Source organism: Felis catus, chromosome B1 (genome assembly GCF_018350175.1).
Source record: "Felis catus isolate Fca126 chromosome B1, F.catus_Fca126_mat1.0, whole genome shotgun sequence".
NCBI classification, from domain to species: Eukaryota; Metazoa; Chordata; class Mammalia; order Carnivora; family Felidae; genus Felis; species Felis catus.
Genome location: NC_058371.1, coordinates 169,531,783 through 169,558,410, shown reverse-complemented (window position 1 = coordinate 169,558,410; position 26,628 = coordinate 169,531,783). Strand labels below are relative to the sequence as shown.

The 26,628-nt window shown below is 39.6% G+C and overlaps 1 protein-coding gene across 7 annotated transcripts in view; it reads right to left on the bottom strand.

Annotated features, from left to right (window-relative positions):
- Positions 1-26,628, bottom strand: part of ATP8A1 (ATPase phospholipid transporting 8A1) — a 233,177-nt gene that overhangs the window by 34,392 nt on the left and 172,157 nt on the right. For all 7 annotated transcript variants that reach the window (XM_045056434.1, XM_045056433.1, XM_019829563.3 and 4 more), the window contains 8 exons: positions 21,302-21,485; positions 21,098-21,208; positions 14,373-14,447; positions 14,146-14,268; positions 10,582-10,660; positions 4,997-5,058; positions 1,771-1,827; positions 736-843 (listed from right to left, as the gene is read on the bottom strand). In XM_045056434.1, the coding sequence (XP_044912369.1) occupies positions 736-843; positions 1,771-1,827; positions 4,997-5,058; positions 10,582-10,660; positions 14,146-14,268; positions 14,373-14,447; positions 21,098-21,208; positions 21,302-21,485 (799 nt within the window). The remainder of the gene's footprint in view (positions 1-735; positions 844-1,770; positions 1,828-4,996; positions 5,059-10,581; positions 10,661-14,145; positions 14,269-14,372; positions 14,448-21,097; positions 21,209-21,301; positions 21,486-26,628) is intronic.

Sequence of the window (26,628 nt, the reverse complement as noted above, 5' to 3'; positions counted from 1 at the left end):
ACGGAGCTCACATTTCCTTGATTTGCAAGTTACTGTGAGGTCACAGGAAATCCTGAAATGTTTTCCACATTTTCTTTTATACATTTTATGTCAAATTTCCTGCAATTGAAATCATAAACCCTCCTACTGCTGGAATCTCTTCTGAAGGAAAGGAGATCTTGTGACACTCCCCCATGAACACCTAATAACTCAATTCCTACCAGTGTAACCAGAACCTAAAAGACAGAATTGAAAATGGACTGTGATAAGGCTGAAACGTCAGATGCCCTAACTCGTTCAAAATGAAAACTAAACCAATCTCATTAAGACGACTCTAAAAGTGCATTTAATCTAGTGATGGTACACTTTTCCCTAGAATGAGAGATAACAGAAGAAATGACAGACTGTCCCAAAGACATCAGCTAACCATTTCTCCAAATCTCTGATTCAAAATGTATTTGTGGATTTATAGTCTAATTTTAAAATGGCATCTTCTAGATGGAGATTCTTAACATGAATAAAGCTCCTGATCACATTTTAGTGTTCCAGCTAGGCTTTTGAAAGGGTAAGTCAGATTTAAGTAGAATGTCCAAGTTTAAAATGTTCTCTCAAGATTTATCACTTGCAACTGTGGAAATTAAAAATAGCTTTTAAATGGCCAAATACTATTTTAATACAAATCCATGCCAAACAAGGTTCGTTAATGAACACCAATTTTTAAGATTAGTTGGATCGGGAGTTATCAGGACACATTACCTCTCCTGACATATCAGGGGCCATCGGAACAGCAGGCCACAGGGATGAGTAGATTCCAAAAAACACCACCCAGAGTACGATGCTGCCCCAAATCGCAATATGGCTGAACTGTGGAGGAAGAGAATCTGAGTCACGAGACTTTTAGGTAGGCCGGCTCCACAAACACTAATGAAGCTTTCACAAATTCCCTTACTAATTTTTTACTACATCCATCAAATAGTATCTATAGGAATTTCTAAATAATGATGTGGGCGTGTTTAACTAGATCCTTCATCAGGGCTAATGCTAATGTCTTCCAACCATGGCTAGGATGTTTGTGCTACTGGCATTTAGAAGTGTTCCGTCTCTGTCTCCTTTGGGGGCTTTCTCCTCCGAATCTCCTCTTTTTCATCTGCTGCCATCTTTAACCTCCTTTGTTTTCACTTTGCATGCTGTCTCGGGGAGAAGTTAGACACGTGGGAGAATGCTACCTGTATGTTGATGACGGTCAGCTCCACGTTTCTTGTGCCCATCTTTCTCCTGAACATCAAACTTTCATTTCTTTTTGCTTCTTGAGTCTCTCTACCTGGATACCGCAAAACTAATGTTCTAAACTGGAACATGTTTTTACCCAAACTGGGTATTTACAAATATCTGAGGACAAATTTTCGCTAATATTGCTGGTCTTCATAATCATTTTCCAGCGGGTTTTCCGCCAAATGCATCTTGCGACACATTCTACTAAGAAAAGACTCTTAGTCAAATAAGTTTGGAAGCCTCTCTCCTTCCTGGGATATTCACAATACACAATAATATATTAAAGGCTCTGACACTCTTGTGGTCAATAAACCTACTTCAGTTTTCTTTATTCACTGTTTCCAAATCAGACAAACTAGAATCCCCAGTTCTCCTCCTTCCACCCAAGACCCCTCACGATGAACAAACTGTGGGACCAGGGAACAGGGATACATAAAGTTAGTATAAAGAACAACAATGTTCACAGTTAACACCTAAGTAAACGGGAAATGCCTTGGTTGTGGATAGAGACACTCTTACCCATGTCCAATATGAGGTCTCCAATCCAGCTTTCAAACACACGGTTATCACCACAAACTAAGACAGAAGGGAAAATGTTATTTTATTTCATAAATGTGACAGTTCCAATGATTGAAGTGAGGTTCATAAAGACTAAGTATTACACTGTGAATTAGACTATGGGACTGGTAGATGATTCACAGCTTGCCTTGTATGTCCACCAAGCAAAGAAACAGGTGGGCTATCTGCACATGGTGGCCGTGGCCACTCAGAACCGCCCATTAGCAGCATCACACTCCTGCCACCATCCCTGCTCTCCTCACCTGCACAGCCTCACGGTCCATCCACGAGGTTTGTGCCTGCCGTTTCCTGTACAATTCGTGAACGGTGAATGCAAACCTGCAGTAACTTGGATTCAAGTGTGCTTTAATTTGATTTTAGGGGCGCCTGGGTGGCTTGGTTGAGCTTCCGACTTTGGCTCAGGTCATGATCTCACGGTCTGTGAGTTCGAGCCCCACGTCGGGCTCTGTGCTGACCGCTTGCTCAGAGCCTGGAGCCTGTTTCAGATTCTGTGTCTCCCTCTCTCTCTGACCCTCCCCTGTTCGTGCTCTCTCTCTGTCTCAAAAATAAATAAACATTAAAAAAATTGTTTTATTTTATATCATCTGTAATGGGGTGCCTAAGGTGGCTCAGTCGGTTAAGCGACCGACTCTTGATCTTGGCTCAGGTCATGATCTCACGGTTCGTGAGTTCGAGCCCCACATTGGGCTCTGTGCTGACAGTGCTGAGCCTGCTTGGGATTCTCTCTCTTCCTCTCTCACTGTCCTTCCCGTGCTCTCTCCCGTGCTCTCTCTCTCTCAAAATAAGTAAAATAAAGTTAAAAACTTTTTAAAAACATTAAAGAAATATCATCTATGAGACTTAAAGCCTCTAGTTTCCGAACTTAAGAGATAAATTCTAAAAGTAATATAACTGGCTGTTTAGAAATTTAAACACTTACTCTGTAACTCTACTTACTTAAAAACCCTACCGATTAGGATATAAAAGCCTGTTATGCCCTCCGTGATGCACACACCCGTTATTGACTCTGCTACTAACTCTGCAGTAAGGGAACCTGCTGTAATGAACTGTCCTGTGTTTTCGATAGGGTGGCTCAAAGGTTAACTGGACATGCCCTGGAGTCACACTACTTGTGCTCAATGCGCCACCATTTATTAGGCACTTTGGTCAAGGCACGAGGCAAGTTACTTGACATGTGTGTTTCCGCTCCTTCACCTGTAAACTGGGACTGATGCAGGTCACCTCCCTCACAGGGGTGTGGGTATAAAACACTAAGACCAGTGCTTGGCGCTGAACTGTTATCTGCTATTATCTTTTTATAATTAAAAATGAAGTTCTAAGGGGCGCCCGGGGGGCTCAGTCGGTTGAGCGTCCGACTTCATTCAGCTCAGGTCATGATCTCACGGTTCATGGGTTCGAGCCCCACGTCGGGCTCTGTGCTGACAGCTCAGAGCCTGGAGCCTGCCTCGGATTCTGTCTCTGTCTCTCTCTCTGCCCCTCCCCTGCTCACACTCTATCTCCCTCTCTCAAAAATGAAAACAGTAAAAAAATTTAAAAAGTATAAAAAAAAAAGCCTGTCAGTAGTCAAAGCGATTCTGGGCACTGAAGGTGGTGGCAGTGTGACACCAGCCTCGCACGAGTGGTCAGGGCACGCTTGCTAGCTCTGCGTTTCAGGCACTTTCAGGGTTTGCAAATGACATTAGGGGCTTCCCCGTGGGGTCATAAAGCCAGGTTCAAGTGAAGCGTTTGGGCCTTCTCAGCATGATATCTAATGGCAATTTAGGATTAATATCTGTAGAAATAAAACTCTTAAAATGTAAGTGCTCATTAACAAACCCTATAAAAGTTCAAAACTAAGAGGCGTAGGTTGACATAAGAAAAACGCCTTCCTGGACCTGAGTGCCTGAATGTGTCCCTAAAACACATCCATGATACATCCTCCGATTAATTTCTAAACGTACTCTATCAAGTAGTTACTTATTTGTTTTGGCACCCACGCTGCATGAGACCAAGTCATCAGCGCCCCTGACCCAACACACTTTCTCTCTCTGTCACTACTTCAGTTGGTTGATGTCAATGGAAAGAAGACCTCTGGAAAAAACTTAATCCCTCTGTTACTTACTGGCCTTAACATCCTATCACTCGGTAACTTAAACACTTGATATTTAAGCATCATAATATAGTTTTTCTACCAACTGAACCGGCCACACTGACAGCCACTTAGTATTTGGAGCAGCACACTGCCTTCATCAGGGGGTCATGGACAGGGACACAGGATTAGAGAGGAGGGAATGCTGGTCTGAGAATTCAGAGTTGAAGGTGAGTAGAAAACTTACCAGACACCAACCACGTGACCTCGGGCATTAGCAGTCAAGTAATAGTTTTGACTTTTAAGGTTAAAGTGGTTTTAAAACATTTTTTGGACCTTTATGGCAGGAACGGGATTGCACACATGTCTGCGTCCTCCGTAAGTGTTTGGATAGTGACTTAACACAGTGGGTTCCATGCCTTGTGTGGATGAAATGTCCCCAAAGAGTGATTCCTCTCCCATTTCAGTCATCATGAGACTCTAGAATAATTACTGGTTAAATACCCAAGAACAGTATGATAATATTTGCCATAAATTCAGGAAAGCCAAAAAAAAAAAAAAAAAATTAAGGGCAGTAAAATAAAAATGAGGAAAAAGAGACAAGGAAGAGAAAAAGGGCAAATGGGGGGGCACTAAGAGTAAAGAGGGAATACTGAAAACAATAGCAACCAAAGTCTTGTAAAGTCAGTGAGCCTAAATGACACATTAAGAACCTAATATAAAAAAACCTCTTAATAGTCAAAACATCTATTTTCATTTTTATTTAGATTATTATTTTTTAATTGATTTATTCTTGAAAGAGAGAGAGAAGGAAAGAGCACACAAAAGTGGGAGAGGGGCAGAGAGACAGGGAGAGAGACAGTCCAAGCAGGCTCCACACTGTCAGTGCAGAGCCCTTCACGCGGCTCAATCCCATGAACTGCGACATCATGACCTGAGCCAAAATCAAGAGCCAGATGCTTAACCAGCTGAGCTACCCAGGTGCCCCTCATCTTATTTCTTTTTTAAGGGGAAGTGTAAACAACTCTAAATCCAGCAGTGCACACAGTTAAAAGGATTTGATTTGATATACAAACTAGGCAAATGTTCTGCACTCACCGTGTAAACAAAGTTTCCCAACAGCAGATAATCAGAGGTTTTCCCATTTCCAAATACGGTACCTGTATGACAGGAAAAGAGGCTTGTTAGAAATGAAAATGAGGTCCTTTCAGAATCCTTTCAAATATAAATCAATTTACATGTGTTAAACAAAAGAAGGGGAACCAAGTGGCACACAATAGAGCCAGCAACTAGCGAATTAAAAAAAATTGTAAGAAGTCTCACAAAGTCGCTATGAATGTGGGTCACAAAGTGAAAACAATTTTTCCAAAAGCCAACATGAAGGAGGAAAACCGACTTGTTAACCAATTCTTAGGATCCATGAGATGGGGAAAAAAAAATCGAACTAAGTATTGAGCAAAGCCTAATGTCATGGACATTGAGACAGGAAAGCATCCTGAACCCTTAATAAAGAACTCTGTTAACAATATAGATGAAGGTTTTAGGGAAGCTTCGTACTTTCTCTTCATAAAGTTGTTGGCATTGGTCCAAAACGGATTCATAAATGCAACTCACAGAAGACTGAAGGCACCAATATGATTCCAGGCATATAGCTCTTGGAAGGTCTGGCTGAATTTAGGGGCATATTTTAAAGTATTTCGTTATTCCAGAAATGACTGACTAACGTGGCTTTAGATGAAGGGAGTGGTAGCTAACAACGAAAAATGATTACTGTTAAAAAAAATTAAAGAAATAAAAATAAATGAATAATCATATCATTGGCACCACGGAAAAGTGTAAAACTCATGGCATAGGCAATACGATATCCTATTTATACAAATAGGCAACAATATTTATTCAAAGTCTCACATGCAAGGACAAAATATTTTAACGTATGGGATGAACCAGGCAGAGTGGCACTGGTATGAAAAGAAGGAATAATCAGGTGAGCTTGGGCGACACAGACTGGGGCTTGGTTCTGTGACTAATTGTATCACGTTAGTGTATAATCAATCTCCAGCCAACTCAGTTTCTTCACTTAAAAGATGAAGTGAAACGAACCACCCTGGAGGAGTTTTGAGATTAAAATGAGGCGTCATATGTAAGGCACCAAGCACAGTGTCAGTACTGGGAGCATGTGGTAGGGGCTCCATCATGTGGCTCTACCCTCTCTAAAGTTTTTGGTTACAAGTAGTCAGGAAGGGTTGCTTAATGGCTTGGCAATAGAGAGGACTCCTCTCTGTGGGGGTATTCCATGATTAGGGATATAGGAGCTGACGTGCTATGTCTTATGAGTACACTGTGGACAAACTTGTAAGTGTCTGCAATTAACCTGCAAATTTCCATACAACCAAATTAAGATACTCATAAATCTACAAAATAACTGAAAGTGTCTTATGATCACTTCCTGTTTTCCACGCATTTATACAGGTCCCTTAACCAAAATATATAAGTTATCAAAAATGATCACATTTGGGTCCAAGTAATAGCATTTACACAGGTCCCTTAACCAAAATATATAAGTTATCAAAAATGATCACATTTGGGTCCAAGTAATAAGCCTTCTGGTCACGACTGGTTCATCATGAAGAAGCCAAAGATTCATTTGAAGATCACATTGAGAAAAAAAATTAAGAGCCTATTGTGGGGTTTGTTGGATTCAGCATTTGGATCATTCAGGCAAATCATTCGTTCTCATGCTTTCTCATCTCTAGACTCCTTTGCACTTAAAAATTATTGAGGATCCCCAAAACTTTTGTTCGTGTGGTTTATATCTATCAATGTTTACTAAGTTAGAAATTCAGGCAGAATATTTAAAAATATGTATTGATTTATCTAAAAATAATAGTAATAAACACAATACATACAGTATAAACAGATTTTTATAAACAATATTCCCAGAAACAGAGCAGGTTAGTGAGAAAATCGGGCACTGTTTCATAATCTAATCTAATGTCTTGCTTAATGGAAGGCAGCTGGATTCTCATATTGTTCTGGTTGAAATATATGAGGGAGGGGCGCCTGGGTGGCGCAGTCGGTTAAGCGTCCGACTTCAGCCAGGTCACGATCTCGCGGTCCGGGAGTTCGAGCCCCGCGTCAGGCTCTGGGCTGATGGCTCGGAGCCTGGAGCCTGTTTCCGATTCTGTGTCTCCCTCTCTGTCTGCCCCTCCCCCGTTCATGCTCTGTCTCTCTCTGTCCCAAAAATAAATAAACGTTGGAAAAAAAAAAAAAAGAAATATATGAGGGAAATTCAACTTCACGGAGAGATGGAGTCCTAGAGGAGTGTTTTAAGAATCTTCTCTAACGATATTCTTTGATACTACATCAAAACTCAACAAGTAGTTTCGTGAAGGTTACACTTGGAACCTGAAACTGTATCAGTGAGCTTTCAGTGCTCTAATTACAGTAAGATCGGTGGTTCCACTTGACATTTTGAGTGGATCCTCAACCCAGGCAGGATTCTGCAGCCTCTTGAAAGTAGCTGGTTCAGGTCAGAACTCGCATGGCGCATAGGGCACTCTGCCCGGTTCAAGTCTCACTGGTGCGCAGCACAACGGCTTTCTGCTCCCTTCCCGTTTCATCACACAGAATATTAATAAGACGTGCACCAGGTTTCAGGATTTAACAAAGGTATCGGTTTTACAGCTTCTTCAAGGGCATTCTTAAGTGAAACTGGCTTCTGTTGTTGTTTTTTAATGTGGGTGCCTGGCAGGGAAGAATACCACTGCCCAGTGGTCCGGTGGTACCACTATGTGTGCTAAGGTATCAGCAATTTTACCCGCCTTGCTTTTGTATCAACCGTGAAAAAAGAAAAATCACGTCTGGATAATACGATAAAAATTTTGAAATTTTGACCTCGGGTAGCCCAAAAAGGTCAGGGGTATTTATAGGTGTCTATAGGCCATACTGTGAGAAGTAAAGAAATGAATATTTCGCTGTACTTTCTATAGCCTTACATTTCTTGTGTACCTCATCCTTTCAAGAGCTACAAAAACAAAAACAAAACCCCAAATCTAAAACCTCTCCTTATTTAAAAATTAAAAATAAGGCAAAAATCCCCACAACAAACCCCTCAACATTAGAATGTTACAAGGTAATTTATGCCAGATGCCATTCGTGTCGTAAGAAGAGAAAGCGCGCGTGCCCTTGACTGGGCTAGGTCTACAGGTGGCACCCTTTTTATCAACTGCCTCTGCTGATGGTAGCTGGCTCGGGCAGTTTCTGGGAAACTGTGAACATGCAAAGGGAGTCCTAGGATCTGTTCGCCAGGAGGTGGAGTTACCTGGGAATTCCTTTCAAACTCTGTCACTGTTCAGGTGTTTTTAGATGCTACTCGACTTGAGATACTTTGGATATCCAATTTCTTTTTTCTAATTTACAATGCTGAAATATCAAGAGATGGCCATGTGTAGTCTTTCATACCTATATTGATTTTGCAATCTGAAAATAAGGTTTACGTAGGGAAGTTGTCTAAGGTCCCACATCGTACCCTACATCTCAATGTCCCACAGCTCCAAAGAGTGGAAGCAATCTAAATGTCCGTCAGCGGAAGAATGGATACGTAAAACATGGGAAATCCATACGACGGAGCATCATTCAGCTGTAAGAGGTGAAGTACCGATTCATGCTGCAACTTGAACCAAGGCCACATATTACGCGATTCCATTCTTCCGAAACGTCCAGAACAGGCAAACCCACAGATAGCAGTGAGTGGCTCCCAGGGGCTGGGGGGGGAGGAGCGATAGGGAGTAACTGCTAACGGGTATGGGGCTTCTTTAGGGGGTGATGGGAATGTTCTGGTATTAGACAGTGGTGAATTTGGGCAATTCTGTGAATATACTAAAAAACGCTGAATTGTACAATTTAAAAGGTGAATTTTATGGCATGTGAATTATTATCTCAAGAAAAAAAAACCCATTCTGGTTCTCCTGGCCCATCTGGGTCAAGAGGCTATACTCTAATTGGATTTTCCTACCACTCATTTCCATGGCTCAGAAAATGAGAACTATTTAGTGTACTGGCAGGGAAATTAACCAAGAAATGAGATGAAAAATCTCTGATTCAGACATGAAGCCCTCACCCTCCCTGTAACATTCCCCCCATACGTGCCACGTGCTCCCATGAAGGGACAGTTCACTAACTAGGTATTGTTTTAAACACTGCAAGTACAACACTGAACCACACGGGAATCCCTTCTGGAACTCTGATTCTTTTTTTAGTTTTTTAAAATTTATTTATCTTTGAGAGGCAGCGAGAGAGAGACAGAGAGAGAGAGAAAGTAGGGGAAGGGCAGACAGAGAGGAGGACACAGAATCTGAAGCAGGCTCCAGGCTCTGAGCAAGCGGTCAGCACAGAGCCCGATGCGGGACTCGAACCCACGAACCATGAGATCATGACCTGAGCCAAAGTGGGACACTTGACTGACTGAGGCACCCAGGCGCTCCTGGAACTCTGATTCTAACTAAGGAGAAAGACGATAAAAAGTGAGCAAATATGTCACACCCTGGTAGTCAAAGACCTCATGAAGAGGACAGAGGATAATGAGGAGGAGCAGAAGCAGAGAAGGCAGTGTTGGTGGCTCTCTGGCAGCCCAGGCCTGAGGCATGGAGGGAGAGAACCCGCTGGAATATCTGGAGGACGAAGTCAGCAGTGCATCCAAGCGGCAGGCTGGGGCCCCGCGGCCAGGAAAGCAGGGAAGACACAGGTGGAGGAGTTAACCCCCGTGAGGGCTGTGCATTTCGTTCTAAACTCGACGGAAGTCTGTGGGTTTGTGAAGAGCGAGGCACGTGGTCCATGTCCCTTTTACCAGGACCACCTTGCCTGTGGAGAACAGGGCGTAGGAGGGCAAGAAGGGACCGGATGCTGGCTCTTCTATTGCCAATCGTTAACTCACAGCTGGCGGGGGAAGGCCTGCACTTCTAAAGGACGGACAGACCTGGGGTGGGGTAGGTGTCGTGTTTTCAATGCCTGTAGTTTGGGGGCAGAGGCCCCCAGCGGCCGGCTGCCTTCCTCGGGATCTCCAGCAAGGTCTGCTCCGGGGGACACGGCAGTACCAGCTCGGGAGTCACAGGGATCGCTTTCTAAAGTGGCTACTTTATCATTTTTATGTGCAGAGGCGATTCACCATCATCCTCTCTCTCAGGACTGACGGAATAAAGTCACTCCCTCAAAACAAGCAGAGGAAAAGCTTACACTCCAAGATGACCATAAAAACATATTAAAAATCTCATTCAAGATGTCGGCTCACGTTGACTTGAAAACACGAGCGTGTCTTATCAGGTTCAGTATAAAGGGCTTGGTACAAGCCTCGCAGGTATAATAAATGGACCTCATAAAATATTAGCACTACTGTCTTCAAGCTCTACATCAATGGAGGAAAAAAAGAGCCCTAAAATTTAACTCTCTGCAAGTTTGGAAAACATGAGAAGTGGAGAAGAAAGGCTTTGCATATATTAAATCACTTTGCTCCCAAAGGAATAATAAAAATCTTTAAAGTGTGTACAGTTTTTGGATGCATGTATTTTAAGTTAAGGAAAACAGCATAAAATCAAACACTGCTATAATTTTTAACATATATTGACATTGAGTTATTTTTCTAAAAACGTAAAAAGTCATCTCTTAGCATTCATATCCTTTCTACTTACCATACTGAAGGGCTTTTAGTGGAAACCAAAACAGAATAACTGAGTGGAAGAGGCCATTTAAACAATGAACCCAGAAAACCTGAGGGAAAACAAAAATCCATGAGAACCATTTGCGATAAACTAGCTCTGTGAACTCTGACCTTTCTTTTTATCTGTGAGCTAGATTCACAAAACGTGTTTCTGTCGGGCCACCACTGTGAATTAATAGAACTGACAGACACTTTCTGCCTCTTAGACCTTCATGGGTCATTTATTTATTTTTATGTTTCTCAAAATGTTTTTTCAGCTTCACTGAAATTTTTTCTGCTTTCTGAAAGCCAAGTATTAAAAGTTTAAATTTCTTCCTGCAAAGGAAAATAATATTTAAAAGACACGTAGATCCTGAAATTCTTTAGGTGCGACTGTTTTCATAATTCCAGAAGAACAGACTTTTGAAAAGACTGTAATTTGGTGAAATCCCTACTTTCTCTTTCCCATGTGCAGTACAAGTGTAAATGCTTCAATGGTAAGGATGTAATGCATCCTTTCTCTCCCCCCACCTCTCTCTCTACACACACTACATGCTAGAAATAACAGGTACACCATTTGTGTAATTCTTTACCGCACTGCCACTGTTACTGAATTTATAAAAGGCTTCCACAACTTTTAACACCTGTCAACGTCAAAGTTCCTACAAGTGTAACGTCGTTTTAGTTAGTACTTTTCTATATCGATTGTACTTTAAGAACAAGGGAGCATGTATGGCTGGTAGTTTCTCCGTGGCAGGGATGTGCAAGATTAAGTTATAGAAAAACCGTTTACAATTCTTATGGTCCTTTGAAGTGCGGCAGTTTTGTCATTTAAAAGTGCTTCTTGCAAGCAAAACTTATGCTAAATAAAACTGGCATGTATTAATAGTTTTAAGCTGTTCAAACAACAGAAATTAAGTTGCCTGCCTCCCAAAATTTTCCACTGTGATCTCAATCTCCTTTGTTAGCTCACCCAGCCACAGCGGATTGTATGATCCAATTTACGCTCCAATACATTACACATTTGAACTTGTGTTACTCATTAACCTTTGTCTCTTCTCCTCACTATGTCATTACCACAAGTTTTTATTTGACAGAAAGCACAGGTGGGTGCAAGAAAAATTAGTTCTACTTTTCCATTTTCCTGACCGATACTTATTGTCACATGCTAATCCTTTAACCCCTGTCACGACCTCAGAACCTCCGACCCTTTTTACCATAACAAACGTAATCATCATCATTCAGGGCAACAATGCTTCTACGCTGGGGACCCACAGCAACTGCTGTGTATACAACTATGCATTTTGTAGCCATTTGTCCCTGACTTTTAAAACACTTAGATGGGATTTAAGCAAAGAATTTTCACTGAAATCATGAGACAATCCATAAATACTATTAAAAATGGTTGGCAACTTGTATATAAATATTCAAAGGATAGAGAAGTTGTATAATCTGTTTGTCTTGATCTGATGACTTTTGAAATGCATGGGCTCTGCAGACAATGAAATACTTTGTAAACAACAAAAGAACAACAAAGGATACAAGGAAGGATGCTTCCACACTGAAACTATAAACTACCTTTTCCTTGGCCACAAGACTGTCTAAAGTTGCCATGTGCAGAGGGCACGAAAAGATGTGACTTTCCAGGAATGGCTTTGGATACTCATGGCAGGATCAATTTATGTTTATAAGCAAGAGTACCATGGCCAAGTCTGTGGCTGGGAAGTTAACTCTTGAGAGAGTATCGTGGAGCCTGAGCTATGGTAGACTGGACACCTGTGACTGAGCTTGATACAACTGTCCAGGTTAGTGAGAATTACTGTTAGCATGCCAGTAGCCCTGGAACTTTCCCAGCTCTCAGATCACTTTTCCAGGAAAACAACAGTTCACAGTCCATTGTATCTGCTCTGTGTCTTACCGTCATTTGAAAATACCCACCACAGGTAACAAAAAGAATTTACAGCAAAGTGGTGCCATTTAATAAAAACTGGACATCATAAACAAATTTTTAAAAGTCCAAAAATCGGGGCGCCTGGGTGGCTCAGTTGGTTAAGTGTCTGACTTTGGCTCAGGTCATGATCTTGTATTTAGTGAGTTTGAGCCCTGCCTTGGGCTCTGTGTTGACAGCTCAGAGCCTGGAGCCTGTTTTGGATTCTGTGTCTCCCCCAACCCCCTCTCTCTCTGCCCCTCCCCCGCTTGTACTCTGTCTGTCTCTCTCTCTCAAAAATAAATAAACGTTAAAAAAATTTAAAAATCCAAAAATAAGACATTCAAAAATTAAAGCATGCATATTGCACATTATAAGCACTAAACATTTTCAGAGACTATTAGAAATACTTTTCAGAACCAGTGGCCCAGGACACTTCAGCTTTTGTTGTTGTTAATTGACCAAGTTCAGTTATTAAAAACAATGCCAACAAGTCGTATCTGCACACCTGGATACGCATGCACGGCACATTCATGAAGACCTTGTCTCAGAAGATGAATGACACCCTGGCTATCAAGTTAGCGTTTCCAGTGTGAGCTTAGCGGAAGTGAAATGCCTTTTACTTTATTCTCTTGGTATACTGAGAAAAAATGTCCTTTGAGGGTTTTACAAATTAATAAACATTAAAAATATCCTACGGTAACTGTCCTAAATTCAAAGCATTGAATTTAGGTCACATCTGATTATTAGTAATATGCCAATAACCATGTACTGTACTAGATGGGAAAAGTTCTGTGAAGGTGTATTATATTTGTGGCTTTTATCATATTTTCAAAATAGCATCTACCTTGACGGTTACAAAATTAAACATTTTTCTTTCACTTACACTGAACAGAAACCTGAATTATTAACAAACACTGGTGGAAAGACTTTAAAATATAAACCTGAGGGAAAGTCAACTATGCAAAAATAAATGAGATATTTTTGTTGTTGGGATGAACAAACACCATGACCCCAAAGGATGACAAATAGTCCATGGTGTGTTATGTAGGGTACAAACTCAGAATGTGATTTTAGATAAACGTTAGATATTTTATCTTGTATTTAAAATTTCATGGGTTGGAAATACTGAGTATTATGACTGAGTTATTGGCCAGAGATTGTAATGCCCAATACAATCTAATATTCTTATGAGGTTGAAGTTATTTCACAAAACAGAGAATTGATAAAGAATGATACATCATCCACCCCGCCACCACTTTACACATGTAAAGACAGACCTTATCAGTCCTGGATGACTGACCCCTGGGAGGAGTGAGCCTTTCCCCGCAACGCTGCAAAGACAGAAAGCCGGAGGGCCAAAAGGACACTCTTGTCTGTCTTTCAGACCCAATTTACTGCTGCCTGGCAAACCCCAGTGAACTGTGGTTACAAGTTAATTTTATAAGAAAACAAACATATAAAAACCCTTCTCAGTCCATATCAGAACCTGAGGCAAATATGACCTGCCGTGGTCGGAACCCTGGAGTTGTTTCCTTAGCTTTGGAAGACCAGATGCCCCATGTAACTAAAACAGGAGAGCAAGTCCCACTGCCCGCCCCAAACATGCGCCGGGACATCCTGTCCTACCTTGGTGTTGAAGTCCAGTGCGTTCTGAGACGTTTTGTATAATTCAGGATACTTTAACATATTCTCTTTTCTGCATGATCTCTCAAATATTCCGAGCGTTAAGGGAGGCATTGCTGTAAACATCTAAAGGGCACAAAGTGGTTATTACTCCAAGCAATCTAACGCAGGGTGAACCTTTATCTCAAAGTATTTAATGAAACAAAAATAATCAAATGTCCTCAACTTACCACATTGTAAAGACCTATACACCATCTCTCAAACAGGATCTGTCCAGAGAAGCCATTAACAAAGGCAAACCAGATCTAGGAAGAAAACAACCCCAAATCCCTCAAATTAGAACACAGAAAATATAAATGCATGGCTTACAACCTGAAAACTCAACCACTGTATAATGGCCGTATTAACGTATTATTTTCACAACTTTATTAAAAATGGCATTTACTTTTTAATTTGAAGAGATGCTTTCAGAAGATATTTGTTATTTAAGTCAGAATTGGCTTTAGGTGTTGGGTCAAAAAAGAATCCTATTAATAGGCAATCATACATTAAAAACATTAAATATAACTTTATTTTCTAAAAGGTACTTTAGGGAATATATTTTAAGCCACTAAATTTTTAGAGGTTTAATTTGTTTTTGAAAGATTTAACTTTTGGTAATTAAATATTATTGTTTTTATTATAAAAGAACATTTGTTTATTTAGCAAATGAAATGATTTCCTATGACAATACCATAGCGATTTTCTTCTGTGTTGGCTGTATTCATATAGGTTATCTATACACATTCACAAGTTTACCTTACTGGAAAAGTGTTAGATAGTGTCATATCCTGTTCCTTTCCCTCTTAACAGTACAAAATACACATTTTCTCAAGTTGTTACATATCCTTTAAAATGACATTAATAGATGGACATCTTCTATAGCATGACTCTAACTATTTTGGGATATTTTGTTTGCTTTCAGCTTTGGTATTGTATAGAATTCTGAACTAAAATTCTTGTACAGAAATCCCACATATCTCTATTTTCTAAGGACGGATTTTTTTTTTTTTTTTTTTTTTAGAAATAAAAGCTTTATGAAGGAATACACACAGTTAATGTATACAATTTGTTAAGTTTGGACATATGTATATATTCGTGAAACTGCCACTGTAATGGAGGCAACCTACATATCCATCACTTCCAAAAATTTCCTTGTGTCCCTTTGTTTTTTTTAAGGATGAATTCTCAGAAGTAGACCTAACAGGATAAAAGTTGATAAACCTTTTAGCATTTCTTGATAATGACAGCCATCAGAATGTGAAATCTGAATTTATATATTAAAAATATCTGGTAATGTGAATTTATGCTTTGAGTATAAATAAATCTTCAAGTATAAAGCATCATGTTCTTATAAATTTTGCAATTCTCTTAAAAATGGAAGACTTAACTTTGGATACAAAATTAAAAGGCAATATAACAAAAAACTTTAACATGTTTAAGACAAACAGAAAATGAAGTGAACATTAGAAAGTCAATCATACATATATTACTTTTAAGAAAGCAGACTGAAAATGTAACTAAATCTCAAGTTGATCCGGAAGAAAGAGAAGCCTAGCCGGCAATGAGATTACATAACCACACACCCAAAACCAAAGCACAACAACAACAACAACAACAACAACAAAACCTGTTCCAGAAAAGCAGTCCTGACATGCCAGTCAAGTGAATTTTTGAATCAGACTTGCGGGGACTTTGCCACACTTCACGTTTCATTTAACCTCATTATGGAAGCATGAATTGCTACAAATTCACCATTTATCAATATGTACCCAGGCTGGCCTCCCTATGAACAGCTTCTGTACCCACATTGATCTTCTTCCTTTTTATGGAGGAAAGGATTGATTGAGCATATATAAAAACGAATGTCTGCTTCATGAGATGGAAAAGAAAACAAAGGAGAAGTAGCACATGAAAAATAAGTCCAAGTTGTGTTAGGGCTGTAACACACATTAACAACAACAATAGCAACAGCACAGGGACTGGAGTCACATCTGAAATTCTTGCTTACTTTGCTACATCTATTTACAGAAAAAAATTGAACATCTGCCCTAGACTAGTAGTCAGGTCATTCATGTGTGCATGCTTTAAAAGAACTTAGAATCTTTAAATGAAGGTACATTTATTCCTTAGGGTGGTGCTGCTGACTTTACACTCTTTTTTCTCTTTTTTTTTAAAGTGTAAGTAGACACAAGATGACAAGATGAACTTTAATGCTCTCTTGCGTTTTCACATTTGGCCTTTTTCAGATATGGATTATGTAAATACGTATTTGTGATACTCTGGGTGGCGGTAATGTTCTCCCTGACGGGGTCTGTGATTTATTGTAGTAATACACTCTAAGAAGCTCCTTCTGATGCCTTAGAGTATGATAGCAATATATGGAATTATTAAACACCAAGTTTCAAATTATGGCCTCACTAGACTATGAAGATGTGGTCCAGTCTTTGTTGGTCGGAAAAAAAGATGCACACCAAATTTATCCAGTGGATATGACCTGGATCAAAAGGGTCTAGTAATACATGTATCTGCAGTCATCGATGCTGTGTACAATAAGAAAATTATGTAACGTTTGCGTGTGAGTAAACATTTGTAAATGTGAATGGTCTCCTACCGTCTTTGTATATAATATTCTGTGCTGATTCAAATGCCACTATGAGCCTGAAATTTAAGAACCTCCCTCAAATCAATAAATATTTACAGAAAGCTTAACATTCAAAATAATTTGCACATAAACGAGCAAGTCTGCATTCAAAGTTCATTTAAAGAGGCCTCACCGCGTTATGAAAGAAAAGCAGCAAGTTTTAAGTGGAAAGCTATGGACACATTTTTACCTTTTCATTTCTCCTATTGAAAGGAATGCGAACATGTTTTTAGAAATTACCTTCCTGCACTTGAAAAAAATTCTTATTCCAGTTTCTTTTTTAAGAAAGGAGACATGACTAGAATACGAACAGAATCCTTTACTATGGTATGCTGCACTTTCATACAAATATTTTGCCATTCGAGTGTACATACACTTTAAAAAGGCCTTTAATAAAGAAGTCTACTGAAAGGATTTCAAGCTAGTGTGATTTGTAGTGAAAAGATATATTAGAAACCTATCCCATACTAAATAAAACAACACCTAAATGACTACAAACACATAAAAGCCCCTTCTTTGACTCAACCAAAACCATGGATGCAGAAAGAAAATACCAGTCTTTCTGGGGAGGTTTGGAGATTATTTAAATTCACAAGAAATCCACGTCCCAGCACAACTCGTGCTGGGAAAGTATCACCTCATTGACTTTAATCAAAGCTTCTGGAAATTAGAAACACTACATTGTTTTGGGATCTTACCAGAAAACCTGGATGCGACCAATCATTTGAAAGAAAAGGTCCTATTTTGTTAGGAAGGAGTCAGATATTTCAGAGGAAAAAAAAAAATCCCTTTAGAAAGAGCAATTTCAATGAACACCTAGGGCTGCCGCTGGGTGGCCACCACAAGTGAGTGTTTTATATTGCCACCTGCCGAATCTGTATTTATTTGTCTGGCCGTAATTTATGGCAATGGAGTCACTAGATAGTGACATTCCTGGCAATACAGCAATGGGAAAAGCAGGTTTTGCAGATAATCTATAAAACCCATGGTGTTCCTTTATTAGCAAAGAAACTTCAGACCTGGTATTATTTTCTAAGTTCCACGTCCCAACAGAGGCGTGGCAGTTAAAGCTTCACAGACATTTTCCTCATGGAGCATTTCTGCATATTAAACAGCAGCTTACAAATAGTCAATGAGTCCTCTGCTCCCACGCCTGATCAGCACAAAAAACTGAAAGGAGAGATTCGAGACTGGCAGTTATCCTCGCTAGAGACACCCAGTGATGTGTTTTCTGTCTATTCATTCACAGTAGTGACATGAGCCATTAACATCTGCAGAACTTGTTTTAGCTGGCAAAAGTTGGGTATCTGGGAATTGATTTAAAAGGTCAATTCCTTTCCAAGACAGTTGAATTATATTCAAAATATATTTCCATAAAGTGCTAAAAGAAAAATACCTTAAAAATGAGATTTCCAGTAGAGTTTAGGACTTACTTCCTTTTCAATGTGTAAAGTATTTGATCAGTGCTAAATATCTCATGAAGAGGCTTTAAATTCAAAGCCAAGTGAAATTTAGGGCTAATCAACCACAAATCGCGTAACTCTGGAGCGGAAACAGAGCTTGCAGTGTTCGTGTCTCAGTTGAATATATTTTATTTCCCCCATTAGTACGTAACTTTTGTCCACTTCGTTGTTGATTGTCAATGTAGATTTTAAGAAAAAGCAATGAACTGACTACTCACTTCATTGCACAAAACTAAAGTTTTGTAGTAGATTTATTGCTGCTAGTGTTTTTACACTCCTGGTGTCTTCAAAAGTATTTGTTACCACCTATGTAATCTGATATTCTTTTGAATATCAATGTTTTGGGATGAGAAGAAAATTAAGAAAAACTAGAAGTATAGAAGGGATTGGGAATCAAAAATTATTATTTTAGAAAAGAACCACAAATCTACACATACAACAGAGAACATATCTATATTTGGATCTCATAAGCTATTTTAGAAGTGCATTTTTCTTTAAAACACAGACTATTCCAGACCCAATTCAGCAGTGATGAACAATAAACTCGTAGATTATGCTGTTTAGGTCTCCAAGCATTTGCTTATTTTACCTAATGGGTTGTAACCTAATTGTAGAATTTTAGTGACCAGTAAATGAAAGTGCCTGCACACTTTAAACTAAGTTTCAATTTTCCTAGCCTGAATCTTAAGAACTATGTTCTATCAACATTTTAATAAGGAGATAAGCATTCTGACAGAGGCATAAAGAGCAGCTGAACCAAACATACAGCAGTTCCCAACCAATGTGCCAATAGGGTAAATGTGAAATCCACTGATGTTTTGTTTGTTTACAGTGTGACTTCTCTGGCGTAAAGTATGAGCTATTATTTCCATTTCCATACAGCGAATGGTTAGCTTGTGTCTCTCCTGACAGAAGTGTAGAAACAGCAGATTAGAGGGCAAGGTGGCATAAACAAACGTGTGAGAGAGCCCTGGGCAGATTTATGAGGGTGTGGGAGGCCCTCTGACAGGAGTGGAAGACGGAGGGTTTTCCTAACAAAAGCTACGGGGATCTTATCGCCACACTCTGTAGAGCAGGAGGAGCAAGAAACTGATATCACCTAGAACTTAAATATTACAAACAGAGCTTCTAATGATATCTAGATGTTGGAAAAAAAAAAAGTAAATAACTTATCTATTATGTCCTGGTAGTTACGTAGTTCAATTTGTCCACTTAGCCACAGGCCACACGTGGCTGTTGAACACTTGAAATGTGATCAGTCCAAATGGGGATGTGCTGTGATGTAAAATACGCACCAGATTTTAAACACTTGGAATGAAGAATGTAAAATACTGCATTGAGTTTTTAAAGTGGTGACATGCTGAAATGGTAATTTTGAATATACTAAGTTAAATAAAATATGATTTTATTAAATTTTTTTTTAATGTTTATATATTTTTGAGAGAGAGAGAGAGAGAGCGAGCATGAGCAGGGGAGGGGCTGAGAGAGAGGGAGACACAGAATCTGAAGCAGGCTCCAGGCTCTGAGCTGTCAGCACAGAGCCCGAGGCGGGGCTTAAACCCACAGACCTTGAGAACATGACCTGAGCCGAAGCTGGAAGCTTAACCGACTGAGCCACCCAGGCGCCCCTAAAATATCATTTTAAAATTAACCTGGGGAGAGAGGCAAACCATAAGAGACTCTTAAATACAGAGAACAAATTGAGGGTTGATGGTGGGGGGAGAGGGGAAAATGGGTGATGGGCACTGAGGAGGGCACTTGTTGGAATGAGCACTGGGTGTTTATGGAAGCGATGAACCACGGGAATCTACTCCAAAAACCAAGAGCACACTTTACACACTGCATGTTAGCCAATTTGACAATAAATTATATTAAAAAAAAAGAAAATGAACTTGGGCTTTAACTTTTACCTGTTGCTACTGTGCTTCCTAAAAAATTTAAAATTACAAATATGGCTTACATTGTATTCTACTGTCAAGCTTCTGGAGGACAGAAGCTCGATTTACTTCGTAGTTGCTGAACGTGCCTGGCACCTAGTAGGTGCTGCGAAAATGTTTATAGAACAGAATGCATTCTTTTAGAAGTGATATTCCTGACCTGGGGTTAAGTTTTAAATTTAATAATAATGTTATATTTGATACCAGAAAAGGGATATAGCGATTTGTTGCTATCCAGACACAGGAACTGAACGTTCTAATAATTTTTAGACAATTTCCTCACTATCTGAACTGTCAATAACTACCAGCTCAGAAGACAAAACAGGTCTGGGTAGCAAAGGATACATATATATATATATATATATATATATATATATATATATATATATATATACACACACACACACACACACACACACACACACACATAAGTTTGGAGCATAAGAACGACTAGATGACCAATACTAGCAAAATTATGTGTGTATCCTTCTGATTCTACCCCTTAGTAGAACTGCTGCCCTCAATTTTATGTCTGTCATTCCCTTACTTTCTTTTAAGGTAGTTTTCCATGTGTGTATCCTTCAACAGTGTCCTGCTTTCTCTAGTGTGGTTTTGAGCTGTATAAAACAATGTAGTTGGTAGTCTTTTAAAAACTGAAAACAGTTTTCCTTCATTAACAATTCTAATTCAACATTATCTTACCAAAGCAATGTAACAATTTTAGCCAGGAATTTAAACACTGATTATTCTCTGCGGCCAACATGTTTGTAAGTTATAAAAAGTGGGCGGATGAAGGATTCACGAAAACAATGAGAAAACTTCTTTAACCACATATGCACGTGACAAGGACTGCACACTTAACCTGCTATTACCTCAATAATATAGAGGACTATGTTCTTGTAGAAGCAGTACAGGATGCACTTGGAGACTCTGTTATAGTTCCAGGCACCGTGAACCATCAACAAATTCTTCAAATACTTGAACTAAAATAAAAGTGGAAAAGAATTAGTGTCTTTTTCCTCCTACTGTCCAGCTGACGCGGACAAACGGCGCATTTTGCAGCAACGCTGCTTTACCTGAGCTATGGAGTAATCCGAGGAGTTCGCGGCCTGAAGGCCCTCGTTGCCACTGATCCCAACCCCGACATGGGCCGTCTGTATCATGCTGACGTCATTCGCTCCATCCCCAATTGCAAGCGTTATGACTTTGACTTGTTTCTTAACCATCTCGACAACTTCAGATTTTTGAAGAGGAGAAACCCTTCAATTAGAACAAAGTATCAATTAGCTCTGCTTTCTGAGAAAAGGAGTTTTGAAGTGTTACGGCCTTGAAGGATAAAAGCAGCGGAAGATCCAAAGGGATAGTTCTATGAAGTACCATTGTGTAAAAGTCTTTGGTTTGCAGATGCTCAGTTCTGTTACCCTGGTTGCCACTCTAAGGGAAAAAGAGAGTCTAAGAAGCAGGCCTGTAGGTGAAAGGTAGGAGCTGCAGGGCCCCGTTAAACACTACTTCACCGGAATGGGTGCATTAATTTGTTAACAAAATCACATTTGAATTTAGAAATTCCACCGCTTCCTAATAAGCAACATCAGAATTTCAAATTCTTCACATTTGAATGAGAAAGGTCAGGACAGCTGCTGGATGGTAGTCTAAATGTTACACTAACTAAATCCTATACTGTACCTTGGAAATAAAAGTTTTGAGCCTCTGTAAGCAGATGTTAGATAACGTACTATGCACAACTTCAAACTCCAAGGAGCAGTAGGGAACTGGCTAACCTCTTGATCTGTTCTCATACACCATGATGAGTCAATCAACCACAATAAACACCAAATGCCTGATTACATAGTTCATATGCCTCAATTTTCTTCCAAAGATACCAGCGGCCAAGAAGAATCAAGCAACCTTTTCTTCCTTCCTTCCTTCCTTCCTTCCTTCCTTCCTTCCTTCCTTCCTTCCTTCCTTCCTTCCTCTCTCTCTTTCCCTTCCTTTCCTTTCCCTTCCCCTCCTCTTTCCTTCCTTCCTTCCTTCCTTCCTTCCTTCCTTCCTTCCTTCCTTCCTTCCTTCCTTCCTTCCTTCTTTCTTTCTTTCTCTCTCTCTCTCTCTCTCTCTTTCTTTCTTTCTTTTTCTTTCTTTCTCTCTCATTTATTTAGAGGAGAGAGACAGCATGCAGGGGAGGGGCAGAGAGAGAAGGAGAGAGAGAATCCCAAGCAGGCTCTGCACTGTCAGCATGGAGCCTGATGCAGGGCTTGAACTCACAAACTGTGAAATCATGACCTCAGCTGAAATCAAGAGTCAAACGCTGACCGAACTACCCAGGCACCACAAGCAACCGTTTATACAGACAGGGGTCGGGAACAGAATACACCAGCATCTATACTAAAATCATATTTGGTGTTAACTTTGGATCAATTTATCACAGATTTTTAAAAGCCATTTAAGGGGGTGCCTGGCTGACTCAGCTGATGGAGCGTGAGACTCTTGATCTCACGGTTGTGAGTTCGAGTCCCACGTTGGGTGTAGAGATTACTTAAAAATAAAAGAGCCACTTAAGAAATAAACCCCATGGCAATGACAGAAGGGTCCAAAGACAGAATGCCTCAGCGTAATTCCTATATCATCCACAATTATTGGCAATTAAAAACAAAGAGGAAAACTAAACAGTGAACTGAGTCCAAAAAGCATGAAGACAGTAATTAAGTATGAAGAAACAACTAACACACACAATGTTAGTGATCAGAGTTAAATTCTTTATCAAGGTGAAGTGGAGTAGGTATCTGATACCTATCTGCTGGAACATCTGGAAAATCATTTATTATTCTATTTAAAAATGAAGACCCTACTCTGAAAGATGCTACCTTATAATTTTCCTGATTATTATAAATTTCCTTAGGAACAATTCCCAGCAGTGGATATTCTGCACAGATATGTACCTTCAGGTGGCCCTGCTGCCCTTCTGAAAAGTTTTCCATCAGAGCAGCCCCAGATTTTATTTAAAGTTTGAGAATCATTATATTAGGCTGTGAGTTACTTGCAGAGTGAACCAGCTTCCTCATCTTTGATCCAAAATAGGTACTCAATAAACGGCTGCTACATAAAAGAATTCTTTTTAATTCTTTCTTTGGATTTCCTTTCAGAGTCTGGCAATAGCACAAAATGGCCCAACTGTGAACACTGCAAGGGAATGGGTGAGTACCAGCCATTATGGGCTTTTTCACGGTTAGCCCCCATTTTTCTTTGAGGTAATTTTCCGTTCATTTTCACATTTCATTTAATTTTTCTTAACAGACTAATATAAACTGGTAAGCCCACTGGCTGTAGGCCAACGGTTTAAACATGGACTACAGCTAACATGTAGTAAATGTCAAAAAAGCATGCTCACCAAGAAATGATCTAAATAGCAAATGGGAAATGGACATGAAAAGAGAGAATCATTTGAAAACATTCATCAAATTGCCTTTGTAAGTTAACAGGATCACAATGTAAATAACTGTGAAGTCACGCCATGGGATCGATGGAATTAGAAAACGGTGGTATCTGTTTTCATCGGCTGAATGTGTCATAAAAGAGAAATCTCTGCATGGGGAGCTAAGACCAGCGATTGGAAGTAGCATCAATTTTGTTTTCTTTCTTCATGGCTATCACAACCAACCACTATTTCTTCTGCCTGCCACTATAATTTTCAATGTCCCCAAATTAAAATTGGCTGAGGATTTTCACCAACTTCGTGACCGTGGTTACCTCAGGTGTTAAAAATGGAGTATTAATCCCCTTGGCAAGAACAATGCCTGTGTGTGTGTGTGTGTGTGTGTGTGTGTGTGTGTGTATGTGTGTTCTAAAAGATGATGATATAGCGAGAGGCGTCCCCATAGTTACACTGTAACTCTTACTAGTGTGTGTGTGTGTGTGTGTGTGTGTGTGTGTGTGTGTGTTTTAAGATGATGATATAGTGAGAGGCGTCCCCAAAGTTACACTGTAACTCTTACTAGCAGTGGCATCTGCTTCCTTTACAAGCTAACGGCAGACAAGGGTTTGGAAGAAGATTCAACAAATGGCAGAAGCCTTCATATCTGATGTGTCTGACATAGCCGTTGCTAAGTGGGGATTCATAAAAAATAAAATATGCACACATAAAATATTTAACTCATGAACCCACAAGCTTGTGATGTAGAGCAAAGAGCCTTACTTTGCAGAGGGGTCTACTGTTTGAAATTCTGCCTATTTTTGTTGCACAAACCTCACGCATGAGGCACACTCCACGGCCGGTGTCATTCAAGTGGAGACCAGAACGTAATGACGCCTCCACCCCAGCTCACTGTTCTCTTTCCCACTCTAAAGTATACAGCAAATGGTTTAGCAACTCTGAAAGTCTCTCTAGAGTATTATACCGGGCTTTCCTAGCAACAATTTTGACTGATTCCTAGTAAGCACCACGTCATCTCATGAAAGCAAAAGTGCAGATGTGTCCTGAGAAGCATCCTTTCAGGTCTGGCCTAGATGCACTGTGGGCATCTCTTAGGGAGACAAGGTGGTTCAAGAGGATTCAGGTTAGTTGAGCTGAAATCAGTTAAAAAGCTCTACTGTTTTTACAGCATCCACTAAAAAAACTTTTTTTAATGTTTATTTATTTTTGAGAGACTGAGAGAGACAGAGCATAAGCAGGGAGGGGCAGAGAGAGACACACACAGAATCTGAAGCAGGCTCCAGGCTCCAAGCTGTCAGCACAGAGCCTGACGTGGGGCTTGAACTCATGGACCACGAGATCATGACCTGGGGTGAAGGTGGACGCTAACTTGACTGAGTCACCCAGGTGCCCCTACAGCATCCATTTTAAAAACTGTTCCTTGGTACAAGGCAGTTACAAGATAGCACAACAAACTTAGACGACATTAAAAAGGAGTGTAGCATAAAGCTTTTTGATATAATTGCCAGTACTTCATAACTTCAGAGGACGTGGAAATCAGAATTGCTTGAAAGGGGCTTCCTTGATGAGTTAGAATATGACTTGGCTTTGACAAGGAGAGGAGAGCTTATTGTCAGGTAAAAAAAAAAAAAAACCCAGCAAATAGCATATACTAAACTTCTTCACTGTTCGAAATCATCTAGAACATATTCCTTCTACCATTGTCCTATCTTATAAGAAGTCACTAACTGAAGTCACGCATTAGAACTTATTTTCTTGACTTTCATAAACATGCTTCTATATTTGTACAATTTCCAGAATAGTCTAGAACAATGTTACTACATGCTAATTTTCCCAAATGTCTATCAAAAAACTAGAGATCCATGTTTGAGAGTAACTAAAAACTGAATTTTACGAACGCCAATAGTGACACAGTGTATAATTCAGAAACATTATAAAAGCACTGTTTTCTACTCTAGATTTTTTTTAAAACCACGCATGGGTCTGCGTTAGGACTTCAATTATACACAGTTCTCTTCTCCTCCATTGTTGCTCTTTTCTTCTTTGGGAGAAGCCAGAGGCTCTGTGGACAAAGACTAATCAAGTATGTGCTCTAAAGATACAGTTTTCTTCCTGTGGCTCCACAAACAGAAGGTGGTCTTTTGCAATACAAACTAGCAGCACACTGAGTGTAATAGCTTTTCAGATATTATTTTGGCTACAGTTTCTGCACATGCCGTTCAGTATTTTTCTTATTTGCTATGTAGTAACTCTCATTGTCCAGTGGACATTAGATCAGTGTACTGACAATTTTTACCACTTAAGCTGCAGGTATATAGAGAGCACATCTTTAATGAGCCTCATTTTGCACTCTTTTAATGGGATTAGCTAAATGAACTGCCTTTTTGAATGGAATACGGATAAAGACAGAATATTTTAGGGGACTTTTTATAGGTAGCCAAAAGGAGTATAATAATTTATCTTACTGTATTATGTTTTTAGGTTACTAACCTAAAAAACATCTTATATATACACTAGAAATAATATTGATAATGTATCTCAAAAACATACTGAAAACTTAAAAGTTACTATAAAGTTGCTATTAGAAGGTGAATCCAGAGAAACGTTTTAAGAACAAGGAGGAAGAGAGTATTTCTTAATTTTCCTGAAGTGTTTTTATAGTGACCCTGTGCTTATAGAGCCCCTGTATTTACTAGGCTTGAGAAGTGCTCCTGGTGACTATTTAGAGGTCAGGATCATTAGTAGGGGGTTCTGCTGTATTTTCCAACACTTCTGAAGATTTCTCCTTGTGACTATCAGTCTATTTATTCCCCATTGAGTCATATTCTGCTAATAAAAAAAATATAAAAAGAGAAAAAAAAACCTAAGAGAAAAACTTTTGAGATCTCGACTCTGAACTAAAATTTGTTAGGCTCATTTGTAAAGTTTTGAATTGAAGAGGAATTAAAATTTGGCCAAAAAAAAAAATCTGTTACATGT